Source organism: Lycium barbarum, chromosome 5, assembly GCF_019175385.1.
Source record: "Lycium barbarum isolate Lr01 chromosome 5, ASM1917538v2, whole genome shotgun sequence".
NCBI lineage: Eukaryota > Viridiplantae > Streptophyta > Magnoliopsida > Solanales > Solanaceae > Lycium > Lycium barbarum.
The window spans coordinates 5858962-5885702 of record NC_083341.1 but is presented as its reverse complement, the minus strand read 5'-3'; the positions used below and the strand labels follow the sequence as shown (position 1 = coordinate 5885702).

At 34.6% G+C, this 26741-nt stretch overlaps 2 protein-coding genes across 2 annotated transcripts; one reads left to right on the top strand and one right to left on the bottom strand.

The window, feature by feature from the left end:
- The first annotated feature begins 225 nt into the window (after window positions 1-225).
- LOC132640263 (uncharacterized) lies at window positions 226-4417 on the top strand. Its single transcript, XM_060356782.1, has 2 exons — window positions 226-535; window positions 1883-4417. Exon 2 carries the CDS (start codon window positions 3296-3298, stop codon window positions 4304-4306), a length of 1011 nt encoding a protein of 336 aa, XP_060212765.1. The 5' UTR covers window positions 226-535; window positions 1883-3295; the 3' UTR covers window positions 4307-4417.
- Window positions 4418-24948: 20531 nt separating this feature from the next.
- On the bottom strand, window positions 24949-26211 carry LOC132642227 (F-box/kelch-repeat protein At2g43270-like). The gene has a single exon (XM_060359485.1). The coding sequence runs from the start codon at window positions 26200-26202 to the stop codon at window positions 25090-25092; it is 1113 nt and encodes a 370-aa protein (XP_060215468.1). The 5' UTR covers window positions 26203-26211; the 3' UTR covers window positions 24949-25089.
- Window positions 26212-26741: the final 530 nt, after the last annotated feature.

The following is a 26741-nucleotide window of genomic DNA, read 5'->3' as shown; positions in this document are numbered from 1 at the left end:
TTGGGGCGAAAATTCATATTCTCCAAGTGGAGAGAAAAGTGGTAAGGTTAACTCACGTCATGCCGCGACTTTAAATTAAGCGCTTGGTGGGAGGCAACCCATCGTTTTAACTTTCTTTTAACTCATTTTGGATTTTTTTTTTTATAGAATAGTTTACCATATTATTTTTTATCATTCTACCAAATTTCATAATTTTTGCAATTAATTTAGTGTTAAAGTGGCTTGACAGTGCAAAATATGCACACAGAAATTGCTTGCTTACAGTTGGCTATAAGAAGCTAGCACCTTATTTTTTGGTTTAGATAGGGTGTCTTAGTATTTGGTCCAGATAAATGTCTATGTAAGCCTAAGGTAAATGTTTACTATGTTTCTACTAAAGCCTTAGAATATTTAAGACCACTCCCAGACCCTTGTTACCACAAGATACTGCCCTGAGCTTAAAAACTAAAGTCCCTTGCCAGTTTATTTTCGCACTCCCAGTTCCCCCAACCCCTCGCCCACTGCACACGCCGCTTCTCACACCATCGGCTACCAGGTACGCTTCTATCTCCTCTTCTTCTCTCTTTCCCTTGCTTTCTCTTGGCAATTTTTTTTTCTTTTCTCTTTCTGCTTTTCTTCTCATGTGGTTGGTTTGGTGTTGAGTTGAAAGCTCAAATTCTGAAAATTTTGGTGTTGGTTGTTTGATTGAGATGAAGATAGGATAGAACTATAATTCCCATTAAATTGGGAGGGTAATTCTATTGTCTAATTGTTACAAAAAGCTTGGTTAAGGTGATGCCCGCAAGGTGTTCGACAAAGTGACTGAGAGACGATTTCATTCGGCGGTGAAGTCTGAGTAACCGAGCGCGATTAGGAGTAAGTTTTGGGTAGTTAGGCAGGTCTTGGACTGCTTGGTCAGATTACTTGAGTTGAAACTTGTCTACACCCGAGTTGAGCAATCCGTTAGTGTCGAATGAGTACAATCATGTCCTTGGACTGCATATGCGACTGTCTCGGGTATTTTAATGGGTGTACGTGAGCTGCCAAGCGGTTTAATACATTGTGTAACTGCAATATTATCCCCTAAAGAATTCTGCGTGTCCAAGTGTTTAAAAAAAAATGATTTGCTAGCTGAATAGGCTGAGGGATAGTCCAACTGTTTTTCAACAATTGTGCTGCTTAGTTTATTTTGTGAGCTTAAACCTTGCTTGGCTTGTTGCAATATTTTCTATGGTTAGTGTTTATGGATTAAACTTGCTGGGTTGAGACTTTAATATTTTTGAAACTCCTTTGGTGCATAATGATGGAAGTTGTTTACAATGTTAAATGGGGTATGATAGTGAACTTTAGGTATAAAGAAAATGACTTGGTGCATTCAATACTTTGTGTTGCTGTTATTCTTCATCGGATTATCATCTTTTTTTTTTTTACAACATTTTTGACCCAGAATTAGTTGCCATTGATTTGAGTGAATATTCAACCATGAATTTTGTTTCAATCAATTTGGGAGCTAGCTCGTGTGCATAAACGCTTTCATGGTGTCATTATGTTTGGAACTTGGTCTAAAATGAGCTGATGAAAAGGGTGCTCATTATCTTGCTTTGAATGGACTACGTAACTCCATCTTTTTGTGCTTTGGTATGTCGCAATGAAACTTACTAAATGAGCTTTATTGATGATTGATTTTGTTGGGAGAATACCCTGATATGGGGAGTCTTCTATGTAGTTTAAACATGCTTAATATGGTTTCTTTGTGACTCTTTTGTGGGAGAACTTAAATGGTCTAAATGTTGTTCAGATAGTTCAAGTTTTAGGGGCACTGTATCTGATATTTGGTGAAGTGTGTTTGTGCTTAACTGACAAGGGAACCCCAACATCTCTTTTGTTATTTTTTTTTACTCAGTTGCAAGTTCTCAGGTACTTGTTAAAAAAAAAAAAAAAAAAAAAAAGACTTCTAGTTCATCAGAAGCATTTCTAGGAGGAACAAATCAAGTCATGGAGGAAGAGATTTTTGATGTAGCATAGCTGCTAGCTCAATGACACCATTTTTTCAGGGAGTTCCTCCTAACTTTTGCTTTAATTCTATAGTAACATTGAGGACAATGCAATATTTTAAGTTGGGGAGACTTTATTTTGATAGATATTTTTGTGATGGGGTGTGATATGTCATGATGGATGATAATTTGGTAGATTGATTTTATTTTGGTAATTTTTTTTTATGACATTTATATTAGTATGATTTTTTTTTATTACTAGCTTCTTTAGTTTTTTTCGTAGTTTAGTTGTAGGAATGGTGTTGGGATGTGATTTTTGCTCCTTGGCCAATTTTGGCTTGCTTGGTACCAACTTAGTTAAACCTTAGCATATGAATTCTTGATTTAAAAAAAAAAAAAAAAAAGATTGAAGTAATGATTCTTGTTGTGAATTTTAGACTCAATTTTTGGCTCTTACTTTCACTAATTAGTCTCTTTAGGCTATAAGTGATTTTCTTTTAGTTCATTTGTTTCAATTGGGTTTTGGATACATATTCTACTTGGATTATCATGTGCCATGCGTGGTGAAGTTTTTGTGAGTTCTTTAACATTACTTGTGGTCTAGAACTTGCCCGGAATGTGTTTCAAGGCGAAATTCTAGGTTACACTTGGTTTGACAAATGATGTTAGGCCTTCTTTGGATCGTTTTTGCCTTAAATTTCCTACCCTTGCATATTTTCCCTAGTCAACCCTTTTTGAGCCTTTAACCTTTTCTTTGGCAACCATATTACAAGCTTTAACCTTCTGTTCTTCATTGATCCATCTTTTGGTACCCTACCTCCTTAAGTGCGTTGAAAGTGCAAACGTAGGCTAAAAGCCTAAGTTTGGGGGTGATAGTTGAAAAAAGTTGTGATGTGGGAGTTACTTTAAGGTGAAAGAAAAAAAATGAAGTAGTAAAAAAAAAAAAAAAATTGGAAACTTCCTTGTTATTTTGAAAAAGAAAAAAAAAAGGAAGGAATAATGAAGAGTTGTGAATAAAGGGAAGACTAGTTGGTGAAATGGAAAATGAAGAAAAGGGTGGAAAAAAAAATTCAAAGGAAGTGTGCTTTGATTGTTGAAAATTGTAGTGCTTAGGGAGGTTTTTGAGTCACTATTTCCAAATTATGTTCCTACCTTAACCAAAAGCCTACATTACAACCCTTTAAGTCCTAATTGATTTTGTTTCTTCTGTGTATTTACTTCATAGTTTTATTTCATAACACGTTATCAGCACGAGACTCTGTTATCTCGAGCAAATACTTTACAAGCCTCGAAGGTATTGATTTCTTTGTTTTCCATTACTAATGGCAAATCTTTCTAGACGTGAATTTGTAGCCTTAGATATATCCGACAATAGCTATATGTCTTGGATTCTTGATGCCGAGATTCACCTTAATGCAATGGGTCTGGAAGACACCATCAAAGATAAAAACGAGGCATCAAACCAAAACCGTGCTAAGGCAATGATATTCCTCCGCCATCATCTTGATGAGAATTTAAAAATGGAATATCTCACGGTTAAAGATCCTCTTACGCTGTGGAATGATCTGAAAGATAGATATGATCACCTGAAGATGGTCATACTTCCACAAGCACGTTTTGATTGGCTCCATTTAAGGTTCCAAGATTTTAAATCTGTTAAGGCATACAATTCTACTATGTTTAAAATTATTTCTCAATTGAAATTATGTGGTGAAAATATTACTGATCTTGATATGCTGGAGAAAACATTCTCCACTTTTCCTGCCTCGAGTATGCTCCTGCAGCAGCAATACCGAGAGATGAAGTTCAAAAAATATTCTGATTTAATCTCACATCTTCTAGTGGTTGAACAACATAATGAATTATTGATGAAAAATCATAAAAGCCGACCCACTGGTACTGCCCCATTCCCTGAAGTGAATGAGGCAAATTTTCGCCATTCTAGGCGTGGAAGAGGTCGTGGCCCCAGTCGTGGTCATGGTCGTGGTCGAGGAAGGGATTTTAATCATGATTCTCGTTTTGCACCATATAATACCCTTGACCACCAGCAGTGTAAAAGGAAGGATGAAAAGCATGAAGTTGTGCAAAAGAAAAATTCAGAAAATAATTGCTTCCGATGTGGAGGAAAAGGGCACTGGTCACGTACCTGTCGTACGCCAAAGCACCTTGTTGAGCTATATCAAGCCTCCCTCAAAAGGGCAGAAAAGGATGCCGAAGCAAATTTTATTTCTGAAGATAATGTTGAGCCTATGCATCTAGATGTGGCAGATTTCTTTGAATTCCCTGAAGGAAAAATAGACCATCTGATCGGTGATGGATCTGTATTAACTTAGATATTTCATACATGTCGTTTGTATTAGCTATTGTGGTTATGTTTCCATATATATGTAATAAAGTGTGTGTAATACTTTGTCTAATCAAAATATCTACTTCGGTGTTTACTTTGCCTATTCTTTCGTTTTGAAGAATATATGGAAAATCCTCAAATATTATTTGGATCAATGACCAATCATGAAGATATTTGTGTAATTGATAGTGGAACAACGCATGCTATATTCAAAGATGAGAAATACTTTTCTTACTTGCGTAGAAAAAGGGGAAATATTAATACAATTTTTGGTAATAGAAATTAATGATCAAAGGCTCCAGAAGAGCTAATTATTTATTTACAAGTATCATGACACTAGCAGTGTCCAAATAATATATGATTATGGTGAACAAATTAATGTCTCTCGAAGAGCTTATATATGATAGTAACATTCATCTTAGATCATAATTATTTCGATCGGAAAATAAATTATAGTAAACCTGAAGTTTACTAGCGAGAAACTTATATATGATAGTAACATTCATCTCAGATCATAATTATTTCGATCGGAAAATAAATTATAATAAACCTGAAGTTTACTAGCGAGAAAAATGGTCATCATATTGAGACTACAGATGATTGGAAGATTGAATATCTCCAACTTATTACGGGTAGGGTCGCGTGTGCAAAAGCGTTACCCGAGCATGATGAGATCGCATGTCACAATAAACCAGAAGTTTTGACATAAAATTTCATGCAACAGCAAACCAGAAGTTTATTAAAAGAAATAGCACTCGTCATAGTAAACTTGAAGTTTACAGGTACAGATAATTTTATCAGTTGACAAGACCATTTTGATCGTCCTGATTTAAATCTGATGTGCTAATTGAGTATTAAAAACATATTGAAGAACTAGAAGATTCTTCAAGAATTTGTTTGTGTTGCTTGTTCTCATGATAAGTTGATTACACCAGCTAATGTTGGGACTGAATCCCCAAAATTCTGAAAAATATAAAAGGTGAGTGTGGGCCCCTTCACCTGCAATGTGATGTCTTAAATAGATGCATCTATGAGACGGTCACATGTATGTTTATTGTCAACTGGCAGTTTGACATTTACAAAGTTGCTTGCTCAAAATAATTGAGTTGGAAGCACAATTTTCAGAATATGTAATCAAGACAATCATCTTGATAATGTTGGTTTATATCTAAGTTGGTTTGGCATTGGATGCCTCCTGACCCAACTATTTCATATTTCATCTGCAAAATATGCTCTTAATGTCCCTGAAGGACAAAGTCTACAACGTGCATGGAGCATGGTAGACCAATCGGTTCCAAATATAATAATCCTTGAAAAAGGGAGGAACAAATGATCATAATAAGGAGGCAATGTGCTCTTGAAGAGCTACGACATAACACTTCATAAACCTTATGGGAGGTTCAGGTACCTGAAAATAATGAAGTGATGAGATCTCAGTAAGTTATGTCGAATTGCGAACCGATACAACATGATATCTTCTCGACAATATACAATATAGCGCGCAATATTGTATAAGGTTGTGAGGATTTGATTTCTACGTCTCTTAAATCATGTTGACGTAGAATAATTACCAAGTAAAATGATGCATCTTGGTAGACGTAATGTTTATTGGGCCAGCAGTCCAAACAACAGAAGATGTCACATTATTTATACTGATGGATGCTGTCACGGCCTATGTGGCTTACTTGATGAAATTTATATGAAAATTCCTGAAGGATATAAAATGCCTGAAGCATTTGGTTTAAAGTCTCGGGAAATGTATTCAATCAGATTACAAAGATCATTATATGGTTTAAAACAATCAGGGCGTATGTGGTATAATCGCCTAAGTGAGTACTTGATAAATGAAGGATATATAAATGATGTCATTTGTCCATGTGTTTTTATTAAGAAAACAAAATCAGGGTTCATAATACTTGCTGTTTATGTTGATGACATAAACCTCATTGGAACTCCAGAAGAGTTCCAAAAGGCGATTGAATATTTGAAGAAAGAATTTGAGATGAAAGATCTCGGAAAGACAAAACTCTGTCTTGGTCTGCAAATTGAACATTTCGCAAAAGGGATCTTTATCCATCAATCTGCCTATACTGAGAAAGTTTTAAATCGGTTTTACATGGAAAATTCGCATCCTTTAAGTACTCCTATGATTGTTTGCTCACTTGAAGTGAGCAAAGATCCGTTCCGACCTCAGGAAGAAAACGAAGAGCTACTTGGTCCTGAAGTACCATATCTTAGCACAATAGGTGCACTTATGTATCTTGCTAATGCTACAAGACCTGACATAGCATTTTCTGTTAATTTGCTAGCAAGATATAGCTCTTCTCCTACACGGAGGCATTGGAACGGGATTAAGCATATATTACGATATTTGAAGGGAACTAGCGATATGGGTCTGTTTTATACTAACAAAGGTAGTACAGATCTTGTTGGTTATGCAGATGCAGGTTATTTATCTGATCCACATAAAGCTCGATCTCAAACGGGCTATCTGTTTACATGCGGAGGTACTGCTATATCATGGCGATCGACCAAGCAGTCCATTGTTGCTACTTCTTCAAATCATGCTGAGATAATCGCTATTCATGAAGCAAGTAGAGAATGTGTGTGGTTGAGATCAGTGATACATTTCATCAGAGAAAGATGTGGCTTGAAGTGTGATACAAAAATACCAACAGTATTATATGAAGATAATGCTGCATGCATAGCTCAATTAAAAGGAGGTTTCATAAAAGGAGATAGAACAAAGCACATTTCACCAAAGTTATTTTTCACACATGATCTCCAGAAGAATGGTGATATTGATGTGCAACAAATCCGTTCAAGTGACAATCTTGCAGATTTGTTCACTAAATCTTTGTCAACTTCAACTCTTGAGAAGATGATATTCAAGATTGGAATGCGAAGACTCCGACATCTGAATCTTGGTCTTCGTCAGGGGGAGTGAAATACGTGTTGTACTCTTTTTCCCTTAACCAAGTTTTGTCCCATTGGGTTTTCTTGGTAAGGTTTTTAATGAGGCAACTCTCAAAGCGTATTATTAGATATGCGCACTCTTTTTCCTTCATTAGGACTTTTTCCCACAGGGTTTTTCCTAATAAGGTTTTAACGAGACACATCATCTATTAATGGATATCCAAGGGGGAGTGTCAAAAATATCCCAAATAGTGGATATTCAAAATATCCCAAAATATCTCAAAATATCTCATGTCCTGTTTCTCTATAAATAGGATGCACAAATGCAATGTTGAAAGAGCAGAAGTAAGATAATCTGATATCTCTCTACATATTCTCTCTCTACATATTTCTTCTGTGTATTTACTTCATAATTTTATTTCATAACAAAATATAGATAGTATCGTACTACTTCATAGGTTCCTGTCGTTGTCAGCACACCCCCCTTTCTGACGTATTCATACGCAGATGGCACATTTGTAGGGGATTGATGACAGATTAGTGCAAAAATGGTAACTAATTGGAAAATTTGCAAAAAGAAGACCTAAAATCAAAATTAATCGACCTGGTCTCACGGTGAATTTGCTAATGAAATGACAGGTCAACATTGGTAGGTACCAAAATAGAATGACACTTTATTTATAAAATATTTTTAGCATGTCATTTTACTATTGATGGAAAGACTTTCTAGAACTTACTTAATATAGAAATTCTTTCTTTAATTCGGCGGATAAGAAGTCCAGTTTACATCATAATTTCAATTTTATGATCTGTTCACCACTGTTAATTTAGTTGGATATCTCTCTTGCCTTATTAGCTTTGTGAAAAAACAAATAGCTAGAACTAAAATTTCTCTAATTTATAAAAGTTTTTGAAGAATGTCACTATTTAAAATATTGGTTTAACTATAAGTCTTGTTATGGAAGTGATCCTCCCAGGTTATTTAATTCAAAGTAAAATTTTAGACCATCTGAAACCTTTCTTATTTGGTTTAGCTACGTAATAATCTCTAAAGAGTCGTTTAACTCAGAAATTCAAATACAAAGATTAGTAATATAAGGATTTTGTCTGGAATATAACGAAGAGATTACTGTAGACATCGAAATTTTATCCGACTCTACAAGACGAGTCCAGTCAATCTTCAAACTCTAAGGCCCGTTAGGATTTCTTGGAGGCTACTTTACCCTAAACCTCAGCTTCCGCCTATATAAAGACATATTCCCTTGAAAAGACATCTCGAATATCCCATAAACTCATGAGTATTCATAAAGAAATCAAGATCTTGAATATCTCATAAATTCTTGGATATTCACAAAGAGATTAAGGCATCAAATACTATCTTTCTCAAAGTTGTTGACCAACATTCTCTGCAATCAAATACATCACAGGGAAGTCCAAATCATCCTACACTCGAGAAACACACAACTAACGGCCCTCAAGTAAATTTAGGAGAGAGAAGAATCAAGAGAATAAATAGAATTATACTCGCACTGTTATCAATAAAATATCCCTATTTCTTCATATTTTGTTTGTTTCGCAATCTAAGGGGAATTTTGCAACCCCTTAACCACTGCATTGAAGTTTCAGCTTGTGCCAAGAGGTGTCAGCAATGATGTATATACCTATAAAATAAAAAATTTACCTATCTATACAATGTAATTTACCGGCAAAGGACTGTCGATCGCTTGACAACCTGAAGCAAGAGTAGCTCCGCCCCTGATCGTAAGTGCCTGTCCTAAACAACACAACTTGCAGCACTACAAGAAAAAAGATATTTGACAATTTTTTATTTTTTTTGTAAAAAGTACTTTTGGCAACAAGAAAAACATATTGTTGCATAAGTTGTTATTGCAACGGCGTGCAACAACTTTTTTTGTTTGTTGCCAAAAGTACTTTTTGCAACAATAATCAATACTATGGCAACGGACTTAAATTGTTTGGCAACAAAAAATTTCAATTGCCAACAATAAAACTAAGTTGTTGCCAAATATTAATTTTTTTGTTGTTATTTCTATACTTTCTTGTAGTGTGTTAGAGTTTTGGATTAAAAGGATTCAAGCTCAGCTATGGCAACAAGCATGAACTCAATAAAGAAGAAAGGAAAAGAGGAATCTTTGATATCTACGAGGGAAAACAATGTTGACTTGGACTTGGACTATATAACATTAGGCAAATTAAAGTTTGGGCCTCTTTTAGCTTATTCAACAAATGCAACCCAACATGAAACACAAATTCAGACAAAGCCCAATATTATAATTAGCCTATGTCCACAAATAGTACAACAAGAAATACACAGCTGTACATAGAAAGGAATATTGTGATGATTAAGTTTGTGATGATGTAAGCAATAGGAAGAGCACAAGTGTACAATTAGTTTATTTTTCTATTTCTTTTTCTCGGATTATACTTGTACAAATAGAGCAGCAACTGTACAGATTTATTCATTCAATATAGAGAAAATTTTCAATTCTTTCTCTCCAAGTAAAGTTTCTACATGGTATCAGAGCAAAAGGATTTTTTCCATAGCTCTTCTACTTAATCTGTTTTCTCTTTCACTCAATATACTTGAGCCATGACTCAAACTGATTCTTCCACTGGAGCTGGAGGCAGTAACAATGCCAGTGATTCCAGCAGTCCCTTTTATCTCTATGCTTCTGATGCATAGGTATGGTGCTGGTCAATACCTCTTTTAATGGAAGAGGTTATCCTGGATGGAGAAGGTCCATCCTCATCTCTCTCTCAGCTAATAATAAGCTAGGATTTATAGATGGCACCTGTCTTGCTCCAACTTCCACTGATCCTACTTTTCAGATCTGGAACGGATGCAATGACATGGTCACATCTAGGTTGCTGAATTCTCTCTCTAAGGACATAGATGATAGTGTTCTTTACTCCAAAACAGCAAAAAATCTCTGGACAGACCTTGAACAAAGGTTTGGTCAGCCCAATGGGGCAAAACTTTATCATCTGCAGAAAAAATTAGCAGATTTAGTGCAAGGAACAAATGCTATTGCAGGATATTTTACTAAAATAAAATGTTTATGGGATGAACTAGATGCTCTTAATATTAATACCTTATGCAGTTGTGTATGCACTTGTGAAGGAAAAACTAAGATGGTGCAGTTTAAGGAGAATGAAAGACTCATTCAATTTCTAATGGGATTGAATGACACCTATTCCCATGCTAGGAGCAATATTCTCATGATAAATCCTCTTCCAAGTGTCAATTCTGCCCCTTTCTATCTTATTAGTCAAGCGCGCTAGCTGCAATAAAAAAACAGCGCTAACGGGCAAGAAAGGGGGGCCTGGTCAATAAGAGGGAGTCATACTTTGGACTACTTTTTTCAAAAGAAACTACCTGAAAGCCCCTATGATTTGCGGATACCAATTGCTTAGATGCGTTTGAAAGCTTCGAGATGACTTGCAGAAAAAATGCCTTTTACTACAGGATGAGAATCAAAGGGATATTCACCATCCTCAATTTCTAGGAGATGGTTCATCTTTCCTTGTTGGTAGAAATACAACTAGAAACTATTTCAATAAGCACAGATCTGGGAATCCTAAGGGAAATGAACTATTTAAGGGAAAGAAATTCTGCACCTATTGCAAATTGACAAATCATAATATTGATAAATGTTACAGGCTTATAGTTTACCCACCAGATTTCAGTTCACTAAGCCTAAAAATTTTCAAGGAAATGTGAAAGTCAACTCTGCTGTTTCTGTAGACAACCAGGAAGGTTCTTAAGCTGTTGTAAGTGAAGGAGGACATTTTGCTCAGCAACTTTCACCACAACAATATACTCAGTTGGTGCAGATGTTGAATCAACTCCAGGATGGACAAATAGGAAATTCTGTAGTCACAGCAAACTCAGCTACTGGTATAATTTTTGAACACTCAGACTCATGTTATTCAGTGGATAATTCTAACTTTGATTCCTGGATCATAGATTCAGGAGCAACACAGCATGTGTGTTTTAATCCTAACTCATCCTTTCTATTTCTAAATTACCTAAGCCAGTTCTTGTGAAATTACCTAATTCTTCTAAGGTCATAGTTACTCATGCAAGCAACATTTCTCTTAGTTCAAGTCTTGTCTTAAACAATGTTCTACACATTCCATCCTTCAAGTATAATCTACTCTCTGTGCATAAACTCTGTAAAACTTTCAAATGTGCCATCACATTTATAGAAACTGGATGTATTTTGCAGGGCCCTTACATGAAGAGCCCTCCACAAGTTTTTGGTGAAGTCAATCAAGGTCTCTACACTTTGAAGTCTACTCCACTCCGGCCTAAGAGTCCACCTAAAGATTTAGTAGTTTCATTACCTAAGAGTTATGTTTCTAGCTCAGTTTCAGCTTCTGTTTTTGTTCCTGTTTCAATTAAAGCACCTTTTGATATAATGTTATGGCATGTAAGGCTGGGGAATTTTCCTTTTAATGCAATGAAACATATCAGTTCTATCTCTTTTTCTTCCTCTAATGAATGTTCTTGTACTGTCTGCCCATTAGCTAGGCAATCCAGACTCCCATTCCCTATTAATATCATCAAAACAAAGAGCAATTTTGATTTAATTCACATTGACACTTGGGGTCCCTTCAACACTCCCACTCGCAATGGTTATAAGTATTTTTTTACTATAGTTGATGATTTTAGTAGGGGAACCTGAACTTATCTGTTAGCTACCAAAAGTAATGCTTTTCCAGTTGTCAAATATTTCTTATCTATGGTTGAGAGGCAGTTCAAATATTTTACATACACATATATATATATATATATATATATATATATATATATATATGTAAAACCATCCGATCCAATAATGCTTTAGAATTAGGTAAATGTTCCTCTACTTCTCAGTTTCTACAATCACAAGGTATAATTCATCAAACATCTTGTGTGGGGACACCATAACAAAATGGTATCGTAGAAAGAAAGCATAGACATTTGCTAGAAATTGCCAGTGCGCTAATGTTTCAATCTAAAGTTCCTGTTTGTTATTGGGGGGAATGCATTTTGACTGCCACTTTTCTTATTAACATTTTCCCTTCTAGAGTTCTCAATGGTTAAACTCCTTATGACATGCTCTTTCATCAGTCATCACCCTATCACACTCTTAGAAGTTTTGGGTATTTATGCTATGCATCCACCATGCTACATCACAAAGATAAATTTAAGCCTAGGAAATTGTATGTATTTTTTTATGCTATCCTACTGGGCAGAAAGGGTATAAAGTCTTGGATCTAGCTTCTAAGAAAATTTTCACCTCCACAGATGTCCACTTTCATGAACAAATATTCCCTTTTGTTTCATTTCCTTCTAACATCCTGACTTCTATTTTTCCACCTATTCACTCTATTTTTCCTGATCATCCTGAGGATAATGCCATTCTATTTTCATCTCCACCTATTCTGCCTACTCCAACTTCTACACATTCCATTTTTACATCTTCCTCACCATCTAGTTCTTCACCATCTAGTTCAACTAACTTATCTCCTTCCCCTACTATGCATGCTGATTCTAGTTCTTCCACACAACCACCTCTTCCTCTTCCTATATCTTCTTTTATTCAACCCTCCATTCCTGTTAGAATATCATCTAGAGTTAACAAAGGAACTCTTCCTAGTCATTTACATGATTTTATATGCAACAATGTTTTTCTTACTGACCTCACTACTACATGTCTTTCCAGTCCATCCACTCCACCTACTATACCTTTCACTAATCTTTCTACTACCAACCAAGCATTTCTTACCTCTATTTCCATCATCACTGAACTTGCTCACTATTCACAAGCATGTGCTCATGAGGGTTGGAAAAGGCCATGGATTCTGAAATTGCAGTTTTGGAGGCAAATCACACTTGGGATGTGGTCATTTTGCCCCTTGGACACAAGGCTTTGCCTTGCAAAATGGTTATATAAGGTTAAACAACATGCTGATGGTTCAATTGAAAGGCTAAAAGCCAGGTTAGTTGTTAGAGGTGATATTCAAAGAGAAGGAGTGGATTATAACGAGACATTTTCTCCTGTTGTGAAAATGACCACAATCAGGTGTCTCTTGACTATTGCAGCTAAAAAGAATTGGGATGTTTCTCAATTTGATGTCAGTAATGTGTTTTTACATGGTTAACTGCTAGAGTACTTATACATGAGATTCCCCGCAGGTGTTACACCTCCTAGTCCTAAACATGTTTGTCGATTGAGAAAATCTCTCTATGGTCTAAAGCAGGCATCGAGGCAGTGGTATGCCCGGCTTGCTGGTGCACTTAGCTTCAAGGGATTTTGTTCCTCTTTGAATGACTATTCCCTATTTTTAAAGTGTTCAGGTCCTAATGTCACTATTATAGCAGTTTATGTCGATGACATCTTGATCACTGGTAATGATCCAGTTGCAATTTCAGAATTAAAATATTTTCTCCACTCTGAGTTTAAAATCAAGGACCTTGGCCACATTCATTACTTTCTGGGAATGGAAATTATAAGGGAACCAACATGATTCATCATTACATAAAGAAAATTCACATTGGACTTACTCGAGGAATTTGATTGTGTTGTTCTTCCTAAGGTCTCTTCTCCACTTGATCCTCAACTCAAGATAACTGCAGATGGGGGCACTCTTCTGGCCATTCCCACTATTTATCGACGCTTAGTTGGTAAACTAAACTATTTGACTCACACAAGGCCGGATCTTTCATTCACTGTCCTGATTTTGAGCCAATAAATGCAAAGTCCTTGTGTTGGTCATTTTTCTGCTGCTCTTCGAGTTCTTCAGTATCTCAGAAACAATCCTCAACAAGTTCTCTTTCTCAACTCATCTACTTTTTTTTTTCTCTTTTGGCCTTCTGTGATGCCGATTGGGGATATTGCAAGGACTCACGACGATCTATAAGTGGTTTCTTCAGTAATTTGGGTGGTGCTCCGATCAGTTGGAAATCGAAGAAACAATCTTCATCTTATTGTCTTTGGCGGAGGCTGAATATCGATCCATGCGCCGTCTAGTTGCAGAACTTACTTGGCTTACTCGACTTCTATCAAATCTCTCCATTACACCATCGACTCCGGTTCCAATTTTCTCCGATATCCAAGCGACTATACACATCGCCCGAAATCCGATCTTTCACGAACGGACGAAGCACGTAGAACTCGATTGCCATTTCGTCCGGTAACAATTTCTATCTGGACTCATATCTCTTAATTTTGTTCCATCAAAATCTCAACTTGCTGACTTATTTACCAAACCCTTGTCGGGTCCTTCGCTTGCATTGATTCTTGGAAAGTTGGGAATCTCTTTGTTCCCCTCCAACTTGAGGGGGGGGGGGGGGGGGTGTTAGAGTTTTGGATTCAAAGGATTCAAGCTCAGCTATGGGAACAAGCAGGAACTCAATGAAAAAGAAAGGAAAAGAGGAATCTTTGATATCTACAAGGGAAAACAATGTTGACTTGGACTTGGACTACATAATATCAGGCAAATTAAAGTTTGGGCCTCTTTTAGCTTATTCAACAAATGCAACCCAACACGACACACAAATTCAGACAAAGCCCAATATTACAATTAGGGGTGTACAAAGCAAACCGACAAACCGCACCAAACCGATAATCCGAACCAAACCGAGAAAAAAATCCGACTAGTGGTTTGGTTTGACTTGGTTTGGTTTTAAAATGAAAACCCTGAATACTATTGGTTTGGTTTGGTTTTAACTAAAAAAAGTCAAACCGAATCAAACCAACCCGACATTACATTTATAAAATTTCAAACACATTTTATACATAGAAATATTTATTTATAATGTAATTTATAAATGTTTCTTTAACTTTTTCATATTTTTTTGTCTTTTAATATATTATTTCAAGCTTGGAATTAGACTTTTGAATGGTTTAATAAGTTTTATAGCCCAATGATATTAGTAGCTCAAATAAAACTCAACAAAAATCAAATCAATACTATTGCTAACAAAAGAAATTCATATCTAACACTGGAATGACAATAATTTTGATATCTATTCTTTAGTTTTATATTAGTTTAGAAAGTGAAAATGCATAACTTAATTTTATATTTTTCTTTAATATTTAGTCATGTAATTAATACTTAATAGCCGTACTTATTTTAGCATGACTTAGTACTTTTTGATTATGATAATTTTTTACATGCCTTATAAATTAGTTGTATTTATTGTAGCATGACTTAGTACTTTTAGATTGTGATAATTTTACTTTATGCAATTTCATTAATTTTTTTCGTTGAATATTTTAGTACAATGTCATCTCTCATCACGTTTTGTGTTATTTTCTTAATAAATATCTTAATTAGATCGTTGTATCTTACTAGGACTAAAGAAATATTTGAAGTATAAGTTAGTATGAAGACTTTACCGGAAAAAACCGGAAAAACCCGAGCAACCCGAAAAAATCGAGAAAACCCGAGGTTGAAAAACCCGACTTTTGTTAGTTTGGTTTGGTTTATAGATTTAAAAACCCGATGCAATTGGTTTGGTTTGGTCTTTAAAAAACCCGAACCAACCCGATCTATGTACACCCCTAATTACAATTAGCCTATGTCCACAAATAGTACAACAAGAAATACACTGTACATAGAAAGAAATATTGTGATGATTAAGTTTGTTATGATGTAAGCAATAAAAAGAGCACAAGTGTACAAATTAGTTTATTTTTCTATTTCTTTTTCTCGGATTATATTTGTACAAATAGAGAAGCACCTGTACAGATTTATTCATTCAATATAGAGAAAATTTTCAATTTTTCTTCTTCAAGTAAAGTTTCTACATAGTGTTACTTTGTGACTTTCATAGACGTCAAAGTTAGTACAATTGGACACTCGTTGGCAACTTTCTAGATTTGGTCAAATCCTTAGATCAAAATTATTCGACCTGGTTTCACAGTGGATTTCCTATGAAAATGACAGTGAAAGGTTGGTTTATTAGGTTCAGAGCATGTATTCGTCGATTTCAGAAATCAATTATTATATTGTCAAATAATTTCAAAAGGGCTCTTAGCATTGCAGAATTTTCAATAAGGTTCCGTTGTTCAAATGGTTGCTTGATTTTCGACAAGTCATCCAGTGTAGGTCCAGCGTAAATTTAGAGGTGTTCAAGAATTCAAAAAATCAAATTAAACCAAAGATTAAATCGTACCGACGTAAGAAACGACACATCCTTTGACTGATTTAATTTAGTCTTAAATTTAGAAACATCAACAGTATTTCATTTGGTTCGGTATTTAAGAAAAGAGACAGAACTAGATCAACTCTATATATTTATCTATTAATTTATAAAATTATATGACCATAAAAATTTATTTTTACAGAGCTCTATTAAATATTTTATCTCTTTTAGCCATACAAGAAATTATGTAAACAAACATTGACTTGAGCTTTACTCAACCTCAATAGTTAGCATGAGAGATGAGGATTGCCCATGCGCCAAAATCATACAAGGAGGCAAATATACACTCTTATGATTAGGGCTGTATAAAGAAAATCGACAAATCGAACCAAACCGAAAAAAAAACCCGAGTAGTGGTTTGGTGTTGGATAAAAAAACCCGATCATAATAGGTTTGGTTTGGTTTTAACTAAAAAAAGTCAAACCGAGACCAAACCGATCCGATTATATATATACAATTTATAAATATTTTTATACATATATAATTTATAAATACGTGTATAACTTTATCACTTTTAAGCATTGATTAGTCAGCTTCGTTCGTGATGCAATCCGTTTAAGAATTGGTACCACATCCGATTGTATAATTAATTCTTTTTTGGCAATTAAAAGAGACTTTTTCATTACAAATAGCTATTGTTGTCCAATGTCAAAACACTACTATGGCAGAACAGCCTAGCAGCGATCAAAACTAGCCTTTATCACATCAAAACAACTCAAACAATAAATAAAACTAGTAGACTAAGGTTAGAAAATCAGCTCATCCAATTTTTTTGTGAGTGTTGTCCACTGGGAACCTCTAACAAACACCTCTTGTATGATCCTCCTTGTAAGTATTTGTGGTGTATAATTAATTCTTAAAGCTAAGTTTGAGTTATAATCTTTTTGTTCATTTAGCGATAGGCTTTTTAAGTAAATGTTTAAAAGCTAACTAAAACTCATTTTACGGAACAATATTGAAGTTGTTTGTTACTACATTCTGTTTGATTGTTATAGTTATACATCACATGTATGTTCTATACTTATTTGATTCAATTGTTATGAATTTTTTATTTAATGAGTCAATGAATTCACCACACATTTTTCATTTTACATATTTAGAAATAGAAGGGTAAGATGCTTATTTTTGGTCAAGCAAATGCTATTATAAGATGCTTCGTATTGAACCAAAAAAAAAAACCCCCGAAAAAACCCGACTAACCCGAAAAATCCGAGAAAAACCGAGAGTGAAAAACCCGACTTTTGTTGGTTTGGTTTGGTTTATCGATTTAAAAACCCGATACAATTGGTTTGGTTTGGTATTTGAAAAATCCGAACCAACCTGGTTCATGTACAACCCTACTTATGATCAATGTGGAGACTTCAACACCCTCTCACACGTTCAGGACTGGAGCGTCAACAATATAACATGAGGCAAACATTGCATTAACAAAAAATTAGGATAAGCCTGACTAACACAATGTGAGCAAAAATGGACCTTTAAATCTAAAACAAAAATGGACCTTTAAATCTAACTCAATCTCGAAAGCTATTTCAAATGGTGAGAATTATGTTGACTGAGAAGTGGTCGAATAACGAGCATAATTTTGTCAATAGATTATAAACAATCTAATGATGATGATTCCACACTGCTTTGGAACTATTAATATATAAGGGGAAAAGTAGTAGTACTATATTTACTCTTTACTAGTGTACTTGTCCGCGCTTCGCACGGTCATTAAAAAATAAATCAAAATATGAATGAATATTAATATTAAAATGTTGTGTATAAAAAATTATTTGACCGGAAATTTTTATTGAGATGTGAAAAAGTTAATATAAATCAGTTGTGATTTGAATAAAAGAACCATCTATAAAAACCTAACATAACTTTAGTGGAGGACAGGCACACTTCATAATAAGATAAATGTGAAATAAGATGAGATAAAATTAATGTTATTAGAAATTTGCATCTAAAGGCATTAAACGTTTAATTGCATATGCACGATGAAGAAAAATTAAACAAAGATTTATAAAAACCAAATTTTATTGAAAATAATTTCCAAAAAGTGATCAATTCGATCCAAACTAAATTTTATAAATTATTTATAGTAATGTAGAATCATCTAGGATCAACTAATATTTCTAAAGAAAAGTATTGGGCAAAGAAAACTCCACAAAAATAATTAATAGTACTTGGGTTAAATTTTATTTGATTCATCTCACTCGGTCATTCACACCAGGGCAAGAATGAAAATTTCTAAAAACATAAAAGCCAGGGCATAGTGTTTGACATCTCTCTCCTTTAACTTTCTACCCAATTAGCCCAAAACAAAATCTCAAATTCATAGAAAAGGCTTTCAATTGCTAGATAAAAACACAAAGAAATTAAAAACAAAAAAAAAATAAAAAAAAATTGGTTGTTTTTCTCCCATTCTCTTTCTCTTTCTTCCTTTCGTTTTCTTCTCACGCCGAATATAATGCCCTTAATATAGACTTCAACTTTGTTGAAAGCTAATGCATGAATTATACCTATAAAAAAAATGACGCATGAATGAAATTAAAATAGATACATGCAAATAAATACTACTCTCTCTGTTTCAATTTGTTTGAACTTATTTCCTTTTTAGTTCGTGCCAAAATGAATGACCTCTTTCCTAATTTGGAAACAAATTCACTTTATGAATGATTTACAGCCACACAAATTTTCAAGGCTTATTTTGAACCACAAGTTTCAAAAGTCTTCCCTCTTTCTTAAATATCGTGCCCAGTCAAATAGGTCCATATAAATTGAAACGGAGGGAGTACAAGTTATCCTTCAATTAACATCTTATCTTAAAAGAATAATAACAATAGTAGCACTTAAAATCATCTTAAAATCATGCTTAACTAACCTAGTGACAAGGTGTAAAATATGCCTCGTACTTTCCAAAGTATATAAAAAAAAAAACACTATTTCATGGCGAGAAATTAATTAAAAATAATATTAGTAGTATAAATTTACAAGTCAATCCGATTGCAGAAATTATTTATTGTGAATCTAAGTAAAACATGATCAAGAAAGATCAAATGATAACAAATATAAACAAAATATATATATATGCTCTTCCTTCCCTATAATAGTCTCCCCAATCACTATGTAGATATCATATGACAGAGATTCATGGAAGTTCCTTTCATTAGAGACTTTTCAATACACATTGTCCCGAGGCAAATCCACATCCAATGTATGGCTAGTGTCATCAGTAAATGAGTTCTGTCATTTGATTTCTTTCTGCCCATTCTTCAAATTTTTGCACTAAACATTAGTGTGAAATAAAATCATTTCATTCGTGCAAGAAATTATGAACTTGGGGTAATTTTACAACAACTCCAGAATACTTGTGACTCTAAATCATATTGCTTGAGAGGAGAAAAAACGTACAGAAACTAAAAGAGACAGAGAGATGAAACTCTAAAATCCACGAAAATGGAGAAAGCATGTATAAACTTTAGTGATATAGTACCCAGCTTGGTGCTTACCCAAAGCTCCCCTCATTTCAGTTTGGAGCCTATCATGCTATGAAAATATATAGGACAGGGGAGGTGAATGACTGAATGGTTTGAAATTTATTTGAAGAACTTCAATTTTGTAACTGATATGAAAGCAAACGGCTGATTTTTTGGTTTTCTTATAGAAACCAAACGTGCTGGAGTTTAATAGGCTGTTAGGTTTTAATTTTTTTTAAAAAATGAGTTAAGAGTGAGAATCTCAAAAAATTTTAAAATAAAAAAAAAGGAAAGAATCTGAACTTTCTAATAAGCAAAGAAAGGTCAGAAGATCTGAAGTCACATTTCCACGTTAGAGGACAAATAAAGTGCTCATCTATTTGCACATTAATTCATTTGGTGTTATGATTATATGAAAGGCTTGGGAGTTATGGATACTTAATTAACAATTTAAAATAGAAGTTATGAAGATGTGAGTTATGAAGATGATTTTTTTAACAAAATAGTAAAAAAAAATGAGAGAAAAGGGTCAAAAAAAAGGAGAAAAAAGATAAATAGAAATGATGATCATAGAGAGGTGCCACATCACCTTGTTTATGCCTAGCTTTATATGATATATAGATTACTGAAAAATGCTTAATATTATCCTTCCTTATACAAGTCAACTAGGACCAAAGATGAAAGTTTTCGTTTTTCACCCTTATTTTGAAGTTTGGCCTCCCTTTCTCATCATTTTTCAATATGAATATAAAATCTGGGATGAGATATTATAATATGGACAACTTTTTTTTTTTTTTGGTGCCTTATTACTGATGGTTGCTTCTCCACTCAGTCAGCCTGCAACACTGACCTTGACCATCCCCCTAAGTAGTAGTTCTGCTCTAATTACAAATGGATTTGCAAATTAAATAGTCAAACTCCTTCCATTTCAATTTATGTGACGTATTTTTATTGAATACAAGAAATAAAAATATTTGGATCTTTGGAACATACCATAAGATATCTATGGTTATAAAAATATACCATGAAGTGTAAAATAAGAGGACTTAGAGTTAAATCTTTTCCAAATATAAAAAGGTAGTATATCTTTTTTTTTTAATGAATTAATAAGGAAATAGTTTGACACGTATGCAAAACCAATTACTTAGATTTACCAATGCTTCTCTGAAGATCCCAGAGCTGAAAGCAAATTGCTATCTGATGATTTTGCAAAACATATAGCCCACAAAGAAAGTTACCAAAACCACTGCAACTTTTATAAGTGCAATAACAAAAATGCTATATAACCTACATAACACGTCCAAAAGAATATAAGTGATAATTCTGCTAAAATTATAGCCCGCTATCTTTGCTTTAAAGTCCATCTCTTCGCAACCAAAAGTTAGTTACAGTTATCAGACAACAAGAATTATGAAGGAAAGTCATGTATATATATGCGGAATACGCTAAATTAACTCCTGGAGTCGATCATGTGAGCTGGTCCTTACATCAGTCTCACAGACATAACAATTACCACATAATTAAGAACTTAAAGACCACAAAGAGAAGCAGTACCTTGATTGAGGACAAAGGCCTGGACCGGGTAATTCTGAAATGGATCCAGTTCTTCGCAACTAAAAGCAGTTAATTATGCAAGAATAACGCATCACACGCTGTTTCCTCTGGAGTAGTAACAGAGAAGTCCATTGGTGGAAAAACTAAATTGTTGTTCCTACCGGTATTGGCAACTAACAAGAGCTAATTACACAAATGCTAGACTCAATAGACTATTAGACTCAAATATATAAGTACTGTAACAAAATAGAAGAACCTTGAGAAACCTGTTAGCTGGAGACTAGCTCCACCCATATGGTATGATTTTTTGTTGAAGCTTAACATCTTTTCCTTCTGCTATCGAAAGCCTATCAAGGATGGTCATGCAGTAGATATTCTTGGTTCTTGTTTAGATAAAATTCTTCTCATTTAATATATGCAAAGGCAATGGAAACAAAAATAATCTTATCCTCGCTCAGCCTAGTCATCTTTCCGATCCTCTAAATTCTCCTCCCTTGTGCGGTTGCTCCTATGTCTCATCATCGTTGAATCTCAGAAAATAAGCGGCATCTAGAATTTGCTTAAATGATATTTTAGAAGCATCGGTTATGCTAATGTACCTCTGATGTAATAATCATACATGAACTCGTGTTACATGAACAACTATCATTGTTCTGCTTGTAAGAAATGGGTGGATGTCAGGAATGATAAACTCAATGTGTACTATCGTTCATAACGCATCAAGACTCATAATTTATTTAGGTGGGAGCTTAATTGACTATGAGGATATTAATGAAATGTTAAGGAGAAACTGGTGTCGAAAGCAACATATGTGGCCCTCTTAAGTACCAAAGTTGCAAACATATAGATCGACAAGAGAATTAAGGCACTGAGTAGTAGAATACTCGGGACTGTCGTGTGTAAACCCCAAGCATGTATATTTGCCATGTACCAAATGCCTGTCCGCACAATATCCCAAAGCAATCCCCATGCCCAACTAGAGAGATGTTATAACAAGTACTCATATAAGAAACTAATACTACAGAAATAAGTTGTGCATTAACAGCAAAAGAAAAAGAGGATATGAACCATGAAGTCGAAAAAAGAGAGTACCGATGATATTTTGAGCAGCAGAAATAACAGAGAGTTCAGTGATGGATTCCATACTGGCAAATGATGTTGAAAGCAATTGGCCTCCAATCTCCCATACCTTGATAGTCCACCATTATATCAGGCTTTTAATGGGTCGACAGTCACTATCGAGCCCAGTGAGTTGGCGTGGTCGCTGGAGAAGCCATGGAATCTAATAGTTCTGAACAAGGCTCCAGGATAGCCAAAAATTCAGCCACTATACCAAATTATCGGTCATTTAAATATCTTCTGAATTGAACAGTTCCCAGTGAAACATTGTACAAATCAAGGACTAGGAAGACTAGGGAACAAACAAAAATAGCACCAAATCATGATCAAGCCCTTCCCATATCACAAGAACGATGGTGTTTCAATTGTTTTTTTCAAGTTATAGACTAGGAAGACTAGGGGACAAAAACAATAATTGGCTCCAATACCAATTGCCACATGTATTTATAACTTACAAGAGGTTGGTTTCATCTATCTACTCGACAAACAATGATTATTCACCAAAACTTATTGGCCCGAACCTCAAGTAAAGAGAACTCTACTAGCTCAATCAATGCAAGACACATACTGAATTAAAATGTACAAAGTAAACACAGGAATTCATCAGCACAAATTCTTGCAGAGCTGAAACATGTATTGTTCCAAAGACATCTGATGTTCAATTTCAAATTAAATGCACAGTTTGAAATATGTTCAGCTTCTGAATAAGAATAGACTTTTATTCTAGTACCACAAACTTAGCTAGCAGATTCTTTTTTTATTAGTGAAATCAAAATTAGATGCATCTATCAATTGAATCTTCTATGCACACAAAAAAGATCTAAGACTATGACATCGATCCTTTTCTGTCAAGAGAAGCTCAAGAAGACTTCTCTACTATATTATTGCTTAAGGATTTATTCTTGAAAGAAGCCTTGAACCTAAAGGAGATTCAAAAAGGCATTTTCTGGCATGCACAAGAATATCATTTATAGGCATTGTAAGTTAGTTTTTAAGCATCTGGTTATGCTAATGTTAACTCTTATGTAAGAATCTTACAAAAACTCCGCTACATGAACTATGATCATTGTCAATATGTACTATGGCTTGGAATGCATAGCAGACAAGACTCATAATTTGTTTAGGAAGCAGCTTGACTATGAGGATATTCATGAAATGCTATGTCCTTCAGAGAAGAAACTTAAAAAAAAAAAAAAAAGGCAGCCCGGTGCACTAAGCTCCCGCTATGCGCGGGGTCCGAGGAAGGGCCGGACCACAAGGGTCTATTGTACGCAGCCTTACCTTGCATTTCTGCAAGAGACTGTTTCCACGGCTCGAACCCATGACCTCCTAGTCACATGGCAGCAACTTTACCAGTTACGCCAAGGCAGGAACTGGTGTCGAAATAATATACCGCACACATGCCAGCTTAAGTACCAAAATTGAAAATATATAGATCAGCAAGAAATGAAGCTATGGAGCAGTAGAATAATCAGAAACGTTGGGTGTAAACCCATACCATGTATATTTGCCAAGTACCAAATGCCTGTCTGCACAGTATCCCAAAGCACTCTCCCTGCCCAAGTACAGAAATATTACAAGAAGTACCATCATACAGAAATAATTTATGAATTAACAGCATAAGAAAAAGAGGATACAAACCATTAAGTCGAAAGAGAGAGTACCAATGACATTTTGAGCAACAGAAACAACATAGTTCAATAGCACCAAGACGACCACAGAAAGCAACACTGATGGATTTCGTCCCGGCAAATGATGTTGAAAGCTATTGGCCTCCAATCTCCCATACCTTGATAGTCCACCATTATTTCAGGCCGTTAATGGATCGGCAGTCACTATCGAGCCCAGTGAGTTGGCGGTGGTCGCCGGAGAAGCTGTGGAATCTGATAATTCTGAACAAGGCTCTAGGATAGCCAAAAATTCAGCCACTCTTCCAAATTCTCAGTCATTTAAATATCTTCTAAATTGAACACTGAACTTTGTGCTATGTGCTAGCTGTCAGTGAGACCTCCTTGTGTTGTGCTTAAGTGTACAAATCAAGGACTGAAAGCGGTTTTTATTGTTGAAATGGCCAAGGAGTAAAAGGTCAAATCATGATCAAGCCGACCAATGATATACACCAAGATTTATTGGCCTGTATACTCAAGTAAAGAGAATTCTGCTAGCTCAACCAATGCCAGATACATACTCAATTAAAATGTACAAGTAAACATAGAAATTCCTCAGTATAGCTTCTTGCAGAACTGAAACATTTACTGGTCCAGACACAAAAATATCTAGATCGAACGTGACATCCCAAACATTTCATTGCATTTGGAATTGATATTCATATCAAGTACAAAAAAAAAATTAAAAAAAATTCTGATAGGTAAAGTTAGAACGAAACACACAAGAGAGCTTGCAAAAGCTCTTATAATCTTCTCTAAACAACAAAGAAGAGAAATTTCGAAAGTATGTCCGAGATTTTCCGTTACAAGAAATTTCTTCTTTTTCCTACCAGAGTCTGCATCCATCTTCATCATTAAAAACCGGTGAAACAAGGGTCTCGTTATAGGTAGTCATATCAATTCTAAGTTGAGTATCGGGTACATGAACCTGAAGATCCTTGAACGTGTTATTTCTCGTATTAAAAAGCACCAAACTTTGCCCGTTTATAAGTAGTACCTCACCATCCTCATTTATATACAGGGGTAAATAAAAGATTCCCGGAATTACATAGTAGGCAACCGAAGCGAATTTAGTCCAAGATTCTTTAACTCCATATTCCTTCATTACCCATATATCTACTTCTCCTTGAGATTCACAATGGCAAAATCCAAATAAAGAATCTCTTGAAGACATTAAATCCCAATGAACATCTTCATTTTCATAGCTAGGTAACTCTATCTTCCCCTGTTTCTCTGTTTCCAAATCGAACGATACAATATAGTTATAACAACCATTAAAATCATGATGTGGACGAGTATCCCAATGAACAATACCATTCAACAAAACACCAGAATTACCATAAATATAACCACTAACAAACCCCTTAATCTTTTTCCAAGAATTAGTCCTCAAACTATAAACCTTCACTTCACTTCCACTATTCTTGATTTTAGAACTATATAATAAAACCAACTTATAATCATCATTGTACTTGTCATAACCAAACCCATAAGTACAATAATAATCTTGACTTATCTGATGAGTTTTTTCTTTTGGAATCTCTTTCCATTTTCTAGTAGAGGGATTCCACAAAATAAGCGAGTTTTCGACTAATAAACAAACCAAACCATCACAAGAACCAATAAACTGAGGAGTATTACAACCAGGGGATTTTACAGGATAATCAAGATCAACACAGACGGCAGAGTTTTTTTTAGAAACAGGGGAATAGAGGGCACATTTTTTCTTAGATAAAATTTGGTCACGGTCTAATATTAGGAGTTTGTGGGGGAAATCTTTTCTTGAAAAGTTGAGATGAGTATTGATGAATTGAGGAGATGATAGTAAAAAAAGCCAGGATTTTGAAACAGACTTGAATTTCAAAATGGATTTTACAGGCAATCTTAGGAGAATTTCAAAGATAACTTCACTTGGAATGTACGGCATTATTTTAAGCATGTTTGTACTTTTTTGATGAGTGAGGAATGTGATTTGAGAAACCTTTTTAACGTATTTATAAGGGATGATTCACTGTTGTTAGCTCCCAAATTTTAGCTTACTTTTTTGGAATTATTAGCATAGTATATTGCATTATATTAGTAAGTATTAATAATAAATACACCCTCTGTTTTAAGAAATAGTGAAGACTTTTGAAATTTATGATTCAAAATAAATTTTGAATATTTTTGTGGCCGTAAATCATTTCATAAAGTGAATTATTAACTGCATGAGAATGGAGCGCCGAATGCCACCACAATTTTTTTATATCAAAAATGATAGTACCTCTACAAATGGTACTAAATAAACAAACAACAATTAGGTATAATTTGTCTACTTTTAATTAGAAGTCTGGAATTTGAGTCTTTTATATGAAAAAAAACTCATTTGAAATTATTATTTTTACATGAATTTTACACTATGTGAATCTGAATTGACCAACATCCTAATACAAATATTAAGCCCAGAATAAAACAAAAAAATGATTGTAGATTTTGACT

Coding starts and splice junctions, on each gene's coding strand:
- LOC132642227 (XM_060359485.1), bottom strand. CDS start 26,202: ATGCTTAAAATAATGCCGTACATTCCAAGTGAAGTTATCTTTGAAATT.
- LOC132640263 (XM_060356782.1), top strand. CDS start 3,296: ATGGCAAATCTTTCTAGACGTGAATTTGTAGCCTTAGATATATCCGAC.